The sequence below is a fragment of the Prunus persica genome, chromosome G7 (assembly GCF_000346465.2).
Source record: "Prunus persica cultivar Lovell chromosome G7, Prunus_persica_NCBIv2, whole genome shotgun sequence".
NCBI classification, from domain to species: Eukaryota; Viridiplantae; Streptophyta; class Magnoliopsida; order Rosales; family Rosaceae; genus Prunus; species Prunus persica.
In genome coordinates this window covers 15,237,841-15,247,123 of record NC_034015.1, presented here as the reverse complement: position 1 = coordinate 15,247,123, position 9,283 = coordinate 15,237,841, and the positions used below count along the sequence as shown (strand labels likewise).

Here is a 9,283-nt window from a genome sequence, read left to right as displayed (position 1 = left end):
ATAACAACATTTTTATTAGCTAATCTGCTGATGTAAAATGTATCAGATTGACACAGGAAGTTTTGTTGGCTAAAGAGCCTAAGACATTTATCAACTATGACCAAGTTCTGATATATCTTCAATACTTGGTGTTTAAGTCTCTTTCTCTCTCTCTCTCTCTCTCTCTGGGCAAAAGAATGCTAAACATGAAGAGTAGATGCAACTGTATTAAAATTAAGAAGCTGAATAGATCCAAGTGAAACCCATAATTAATAACTTTGGTGGGAAGAAGAATTATGATCTAACGATACACATCAATGCTCAAGGTGTTTCGTGTACCCCAAAAATAAGAGCTTGACATTGCAACAGGTTCTTCAACTGCAAACATTTTGTACAGTGAACAGCCAAAAGACCAAATTCCGATCCACAAACTAAAAATAATTCAGAACCACAGAGAGAGAGACTCTGAAACAAAATACACCAGAAAATATATAGAGGCTAATTTGATTAACCGGCCACTAACAGAAGTCAGAACCTCTATGTTTAACCAAAAACCAGTAGTAAAAATACAAGAATAATAATAATCATCCTCCTTTTTCTGAAGCCTCCAAAAGGAAAAAAGAAAAAGTACTTCCCACACCTCTACAATTTCATCACCACACACCCCCTAAAACAATGCCTCTATATTCCAATCTCCACATCTCTCCAACTTGACCCTCCTTCATTCAAGACCTCCTGCAACAACAAAAACCAGAACACCATGTCATCATACAAACTCCAAATCCATGCCTACATACACAGAAACTTCAATTGGGGTGAATTAATTTAATTTAATTTAATTTTCTCACCTGTGAAGTCTGATTATTAACATGATGTTGGGGTTCCTCATGCACCACCACAAGACCAGAACTCCTACCATCCACAGACCCATCATTCCTGTGAGCTTTCTTGGAGCCAATGTGGGCCCTCTTCCTGCCCAGAAGCCCCTTCCATCTTGTTGATGATGATGACCCCTTTGGTGGCCTGGATGACACTTCATCATCATGATCCTCCCCATGAAGAAGCTCATCTCTGAGAGTGGTAGTGCTCCTCTGCATCTGTTTGCTGCTGCTGCTGCTGGTGCAGCTGTCCTTGAAAGGCAGCAACCTTCCCTTACAGAAGAGCTCATCAGCGCTCATCATCGAATAGTTGGTCACTGAGAACTCAAAATCTGAGGAAACTGGAGCTTCTCTGGAGCTCCTTTCATGCTTGATGGCATGTTGGGCATCTGCAAAATCATTAGAGAAGGAGATTCTTGGGCTCATTGGAGCAAATGGATGATGACCACCATGACCCTTATGCTCTGAGTTGTACATGTCTAAGCAGGCCATGAGATTTCAAAACAACATGGGAAAAAGATTGAAAGGAAAAAAAGAATGTGACCCTATTGATATTATATGAGCAGAGCAGAGGTATGTGTGTGTATTTATATCTCAGACTGGTGATCTTTTATGCACTCATAAATTTGTAATTTGTAAATTTATTTTTATGCATGCATGCCTGATGTGATGTTTTTGTCATGACATGATAAATTGGGCATTGAATGGTGACCAATTAAATCTTTGAGAGATACAGTCTCCAATGTTTCACTGCTTTCCCTGGATGTTGGGTGAAGTTGCCAAGAAGCACACTTTTCTTCCTTTTTATTCCAGTTCGGTAAAAGAAGAAGCTCTCTAACCAATCCACCCCTAGTTGCATTCTTAATTATGATCAATACAGTGGATATATATTTATATATAACTTTCAAGAAGATTCTAAGAAATTATTGTTTGGGTTAAAGAGGCATTTTAAAAATAACTCATTTTATTATATGAAACTTGCTTGCACAACATCAAATGTACCAAGCATGTACAAATAGTACAAAGCTCTGAAGGTCATTGATTTGGTGAAAGAAAGAAGAAGATTATAATAGTAAATTAATAATGATGATGAGTCATCTTGTTCATGAAATCATTACTTTTTTTTTATATCCAGGGAAATCATTACTTAATTCACCAATTTTCAGACTGAAACAAAACAACACAAAAATCAAATAGCATATCTTTTCTTGATTCAGGCTGATAGAATCAGGGGTTTTCACAAGAAGGGCATGCAGCAGTGATATTGAAAAACATGCGCGCAGGTTTTTGCCAAGATAACAAAAATGTGAAAAAAAAATTCAGAACCAGAAAAAAGTGAGAAAAAAAAAAACTGGGGCCATGAAAGATGAGGAACAGAATGGGAAGGGAGGACAGTGCATAAATGTCCAAATTGATAGATGCTTGGGGTACTTATAAACTTGGGGCCAGCCAGAGTTACCGGGATTGTTTACATTTGATCCCATTGCTGGATAGAAAGCAAGAGCAGCAATGTTTTTCAAATTAAAAATACAAAAAAAGAAAAGAAAAAAAAGATGGGTTTTTCTTCTTTTATTTGTGGTAAATTAAATATTAAAGAGGTAAAACAAAAAAGCTTTAAATGTATAGAGGAAATGCAATGCAGCAATGGCAAGGTTTGGGGCACACAGTCACAGTGACACAGAGAGGCACAGTGGCTAGCAGAGGCTCCAGAGGGTCATATGGTTGACCGAGATTTGACTGCTAAGTAGAGGTATGCAGTGAATGAGCTGGCGATATCGACTGGTCAAAAGGGACCACGTGACCAGGGGGTTGCCTTTGCCCTTTTCATTAAATAAATAAATCATATAAATTACACATAGTAAATTAAAATTAGAAGATTGCATAAGAATAGGAGGATTTGCTAATTTGGGCACCCCAAGAGATGAGTGGTCAGTATGTAATGTATGAGGCATGTGTTATTTGTTTATGTATCTTTTTTTTTTTCTTTTTTTCTTTTTTTCTGATTTCCAAAACCCTAGTGCCATTTGCGTTAGGGTTACTTGTACAGTGGAAGAGATCACGTGAGCACGTGCAGAGCTAATTTCCTTTTCCTAAGATAGTGCCTGGTGATGGTCTCGTTTTGCTGTTTGCCACTGACACAGTTGCACCATTTCTTCCTTGAGAACGTTTGGGTTTTGGCGAGGGAGGGTTTTGGTGCATCATATTATTATAAAGAGGTTTGCCAATATGCCATTGCCAACTAGTTGAAATATGGTATAACAGTAAGACATTTGATCAACCCAAACTATTACGGTTTGATTTGATTTTAAAACGTTTGATTTTTTTTTCTCTTGGTTAAAACAAAACTAAATAGACTATTACGATTTCGATTGATTAATTTGGTCGAATTGATGCCTTACCCTTAAATCAACAACTAGATAATGATGATTTTTCATGCATAAAACATTTTATCTTTGTTAGTGGGTCGGGCTGTCACCTTGCCTTATTGGCTTATTCATATGCTTGAGCGAGATGTAAACATTGTGTTGATAAATAAAACTTTATTATCATTTAAATTAAGGGAGTTGTTATTAGCACTCTAGAAAATCTATTTTGCTCTCTAACTAGTGCAATACGACTTTCTTAAATTTGCCAAAAACTACTTTCTGAATCAATAAAGTTATTCATTACGAACCCTAATTCTTCCCTCCATTTCTGAATCAGACACAAGTGAGCCAAGTATGTTGATGAGAGTTTTACAAGGCCATACAATTCACCTCTCTTCTCTGTCGGTATCTTCAATTAAGAAAACGTCTAACTCAACATGATATGTTGACTGAGTTTTATTAATATTTGATAACTAATGCGAGTGATGATCAACCAACTTGTATCTTTGATTTGGAAGATACGGATATTGGGTATCTAATTAAATCTCACACATTAGTTGGCAAAACTCGGTGCAAACTAGGTTTTTATATAATTAATTAGCCAGAACAAGAGAAATTAGACTTTTATTTCATTCACTTCAATGGCTTTCAAGAATGAATAATACAAAGGGATCTTGTCATTTTGGATATCGTACAAGTCAATGATTCAAAGGATAACTATTGGGAAGAAGAAAGAGGCCAAGAGAGGAGAAATGGAAGCCTTTGAGTACTCAACTTGCAGGCTAAAAACATGGCTGTCACTCACATGGTTTAACCTTTTCTTCTGGTGCCATGACAATAAACAAAACACTTTTCTTCTTCTTCCTAATGGGTCATTCTAATGGGGAAATGACACGTGGTGGATTCCTATAAGCACGTGCCTTGGAGTGTGGACCAAAAACCCCAACACAAAAGTTTGATCGTGCAAGGCCCCTTCTGCTGAGCCTGAGACTGAGCCTGAGGTAAGTGTCCATATCAGTTTGGTCCCCCCACCAGGCCATTGCCCATTAGGCCATGCTTGGGGTAGCTATAGACATTAGAAAGAACTTGGATCATATGGGCTTCTAATACTAACTAAACTTGCTTTAGGTCTAGTGTTTGGGCTGAAACTGGTTGATAAGTCCGTTTACACACACACACACACCATATATGTCGATATTTCTTTTATTTTATCCACCGGTTCACGGCAGGGTCAATGGGTTGGACAAACGCAATTATTATTTTTCTCCTTATCATCGCCTCAATCTTCAACATTAATCATAAGATGTTTGATGAAATATCTCTTAGGCGGTTCAAAAGTAAAGGAGAATACTAAAGTTGTGAGGTACCTCAGGCTGCTATTGTGAGATTATTGCACGAGTGTGATAAAATTCTCGTTTCGTCACTGTATGCTATTCTTTCTTTATGTGACGATTTTTTAGTTACATTGCATACAAGGGATATAATCTAATCTAGGCACTTTCTTCAGCATTTGTGTATGAGTTTATTAGCTCACTTGAGGACTATGTCTTTTACTCTATAGGTTATATCATTAACTTGCTACCATCTGAGCTTTTGCTTTGTTCTCTTCCTAGATTGAATCATCACATAGCGACCAAATTTGTTTATGTTTCCCCAAAGATTTACTCCCGTCCTCTTATTTCTATTTTTTGTCCTATTTCTCACGTGCTTGTTGTCATATACTTGGAAAAATATTAAATCAATTGTAATGATGTACCAAAAAAGCAACAATAATATTAATAATCTTCTCCTTTTTGTTGTCTAAGAAAAGAAATACTACAAGACAACAAAAGAAAATCATTATGAACTCTCTTCCTTTCAGTACATATATATATATATATATATAAGGATTAGAGATATCAACTTGTACAGGCACAGGGCACATGTGTTTTGGGTCGACCACACCATGCATGATCACCAACAATTATTTTCAAGAATCTTCATGCCCAAACGCTGCTGTGCATAGCTCACCAGCTTTTCAAACTCTTTGGGGTTGTCTATTTGGCCACTCTTATTGCAATCTGCTTGCTTCATTCCTTGACGAGCCCTCCACCATCCAAACCAAACCCTCAGGCTGTGGAGAGCTTCTTTCAGCTCTTCGCGGCTAATTTGCCCGTTGTGATCGCTGTCAAACCGGTGAAGCCACGCTTTGAACTCATCCACTGTCATCTCCTGGTCGGGCTGCACCTGCAAACAACTTACTATGGCCATCAACGAATTTTTCTCTAAGCAGATAAAAATCTCTTCAAAGAAGATAGAAAATGGAAATGTAGCTAGATGGGCAAGCTTTGTTTGCTTCTCTTCTGTTCTCTGTACAAGTACACACGACTCTTAAAGTGGCTTTAAAGTGGATTTTACTAGTGGAGAATCGAATTCATTTTGCCTTTAGTGGGCTTTCTTTTGGCATCTTTTAGCACAATCGCTAATACTTCTTCAGGGCCATGAGTAACTTTATTCTTCCAACTAGGCATGGGAACAACAATGTTAAGTGTAATTATATAAAATTCTAGGCATATGTGACAGCTGTTTAATTTTCTTAAAAGGGTTATATATTAAACCTCCATGGCCTATTGGGTCAGTGCCATCTGTAATTATTAGTTTTAGATTGGACTTCAATTGAAAAGTGTTTGATCTTGTCCACACAGATGAGAATCTTCATTCAAGAGCCATCCATACTTGTCTGCAAATTGTGCATCTAATCTTGTCATCCTGTATTGGATATGTATCAATATCAGCTCGTCTACTTCAACTCTTTCATTTCTTCATTTCAGTTATGTTTCAAATTTTATTCATCATATGTTTCACTGCAGCCTGGCACCTTGTTGAAAAAGTTAAGCAATTTGATTTCCGTGTATGTTTAAAGTGTCGGCATAAAGAACTTCCTTCTTTTTGAAGTGCAGAGTTGCTTATTTGCATCAGGCCCATCTCAGCACACTGATTCTAGGCATATATCTAAGCTTTTGGACTCTTCGTACCGTGGATTAGGCCGTAATGGCTAAATGACATTAAGTACTCTTTGTAGAGGGAGGATTTGAACTTTGGACATTTTCCAACATTGGAAAGAGAAGTATCACTAGATCAATATGTAGTCGTTGTTTACTTCTAATCTCATCAATTTTATCATATGTACATATATATATATATATATATCAAACTACTGACAATATTCATCCCCTTTAGATTGATTTAGTCATGAGCTGATCAGTCCAAGTTTGGACGTGAAGGCTAGCAAGTGCTAGCTCCAAAACATAATGGATGTCATTATTTTACTGTTTGTAAAGGTAAAAGCAAAGGAAGACAGCATATTATTCTTATTTAAGAACATGGGCAGACAACCCTTACAGGTATTATTATAAGCAAGACTAAATATATGGCCAGAACATAGGATATGAGATCTAAAATTTATATAAATGATCTCTTTAAGCAGTTGGTTTCTTGAAGTTCCCCATCATTTTGGAAAACTCATTCATGTCAATTAAACCATCACCATTAGTATCCACTCCTTTCACCATGTTCCTGCAAGCCCCAAGACTGCAATTCTCTCCCAGCTTCTTCAGCACCAGAGACAACTCCTCTGCACTTATCTTCCCATTGCCATCCAGATCGAACAATCGAAATGCACTTTCGATGTCAGCCTCTCGTGCCTGATCAGCTCCCATGTTGAACATCTCCGCAAACTCCTTGAACCCTATGAACCCATCTCCGTCACTGTCAAGGGCCTTAAAGGTCTTGGCAATCTCAGCTTCTGCTATTTCTTTGTCAAGGGTCTTCAGGGCTGACTTGTACTCTTCCCTGCTGATCCTCCCATCTTTGTTGGTGTCAAATTTATCGAACACATATCTTATCTCCTCAGCTTTTGGCTGGGATGAAGGCCTTGACAAGCTAGACCTTTGCCTCTCTTTGGAGAAACTCAACTCGGGAGATGGTTTATTTGGAGGCTTTCTAGGAGAGCCATATTGAAACCTGAGAAAGCTGAAACTACGTGACATAATTTTTTTTTCCAAATGGTTCCAAATTCTGATATGTTGATGGAGGCTACATGCATTAACTAGTATTTATATAAGCTCTCTGGATTTGTGTTGTTTGAGGTCTGATCCATTAAGGAATAGTATAAAGATAGACGTTCACGCGCATTGTTCACATCAATTCTGATTCAAAGTTGAGGGAAAAAAAAAGGAGCACATCTGATATTGGTCTTTGTTTCTTATTCTTTTTCCACCCACATTCACTTTCCAAGTTCATTTGAAGAGAGAAAGAAGAACCAGATATGGACACATTACATATATTCTTACCAAGTTGTACATATCTTGTTGATTCCTATTCTCCTATATGATATGAACCCTAATTTTTGGTTTGCCATGACGCCACTAAAAGTAATAAAGTTGTAGATTCTTGTGTTACTTGCGTGGAATCTTCTATATGATTAAGAAGAAACAAACATCACATTCGTAAAGGTTGCGGATCTAATATCGGTACAAGCAAATATTCTATCTCAAGAAAAAAAAAATTATTATATATGTAATGTCCAATACTTGAGTGAGATATACTGAAGGGAGATATTGTATTTGATTTTAAATTGGGAAATTTACTCATAAAGAATACAATACATGAATAGAGAGAATAAGAAAGAAATATTTGAGAATTTTACATTAGAGTTAGTTGGAGCCTCTATTCCCTAGTTTTCCTATTTTACATAGGAATTTAACTTATATTTATAACTTGAAATCAAATTATTTTTTTTCTAAGAGATATTGTGGGAGGAGCATTACTTAGCTACTATCGTTTGTCAATAAAAAAACATAGGAGGACTCTGACAACATTTTAAATTACATGGAATTTGGAAACACTCATGATATTTTTTTTACACAATTGATGATAAGTTGAGTGATAACTCACAAAGATTGATGCACGCATGAGACAGCAACTGACGTTGCGCGTAACTTAGAAGAGAAAAGCTCACCTTACTAAGTGGTTGAATGCTCACTTGTGATTTGCAACTTGGTAAGGTGGGCTTTTCTCCTCCAAACTACGTGTGATCCGTCAATGTCAGTTGATGTCTCCTCCAAATTAAAAAGGATCACCGTTTCACATTCTTCAGGGGAACTTAAAAAGAGTCATAGCGCCATAGTGGCTAAACCCATAGTGTTGCACTGGCTAAACCCAAACCCAACATCTTCCTTGTATATATGGGCTTAAAGACATCGATTATTTCATAGCGACGACTGTGTTTCATGGCGGCTGATTCCACATCCCAAAATAAAAGAACAAAAAAGAATCATGAGGGGAAAAAAGGGGGGAGGGAGGGAAGGAGAGGAGAAGATAAGGGAGGTGGGTAGGGAATGAGGTCACCTACCCCAAAAGGAGGCGGCGGTGGGAATTTTTCCTTCGGGTTTTCTTAGAGAGAGTTAAGGGTTTTCTCTTTTTAAATAGCATTTTGCTTTAAATAAATAAAAACATAGTAATTTTATTGATAACACAGAAAAAAGTACAGAGTAGTCGCAATGCCAAAATGAGTACAACATCTCCAGTGACCAAATACAAAAATAAATTGGTTTGATCTGGAGAGAATTACGCATGCCAAAAAAACCTAAAACCTTCAATCAAGCAGAGAAAGCCACCTATACTCAGACCTACAATACAGATCCACCGCACAACAGTAGTAACGACAAATCCACACCGAAAAGTCGAACTCTAAATACAAACATCAACAAACTCCTATTGAGTTTCTGAGAATTATTAGACTAAAATAAACACATAAACAAGGAGACATCTTCTTCAACACATCAAAGAGACTCGTAGCAGCAACATGACAAAACCTCTTATTTTGCACAGGCAAAACCTGATCTCACACAAACAGGCAATAATCACTTCTCCAACTCCAAACACTGAATTGGAGCAAAATCCCTGTGAGTGGACCAAAAGCTGCAACAAAATCATGGCGTCTACGGTGGATTGCAGTACTTGCTTCAAAAACACAACGAAAACCAAAGAAAAAAACTGGGTCGACAACACCATACTGTA

At 37.3% G+C, this 9,283-nt stretch overlaps 2 protein-coding genes across 2 annotated transcripts; both read right to left on the bottom strand.

The window, feature by feature from the left end:
• LOC18771569 lies at positions 340-1,425 on the bottom strand. The gene is made up of 2 exons (XM_007203687.2): positions 828-1,425; positions 340-714 (listed from the first exon to the last, which is right to left on the bottom strand). The coding sequence occupies exons 1-2, from the start codon at positions 1,347-1,349 to the stop codon at positions 661-663; spliced, it is 576 nt and encodes a 191-aa protein (XP_007203749.1). The 5' UTR covers positions 1,350-1,425; the 3' UTR covers positions 340-660.
• LOC18770769 (calmodulin-like protein 1) lies at positions 6,464-7,304 on the bottom strand. The gene has a single exon (XM_020568581.1). It carries the CDS (start codon positions 7,249-7,251, stop codon positions 6,682-6,684), a length of 570 nt encoding a protein of 189 aa, XP_020424170.1. The 5' UTR covers positions 7,252-7,304; the 3' UTR covers positions 6,464-6,681.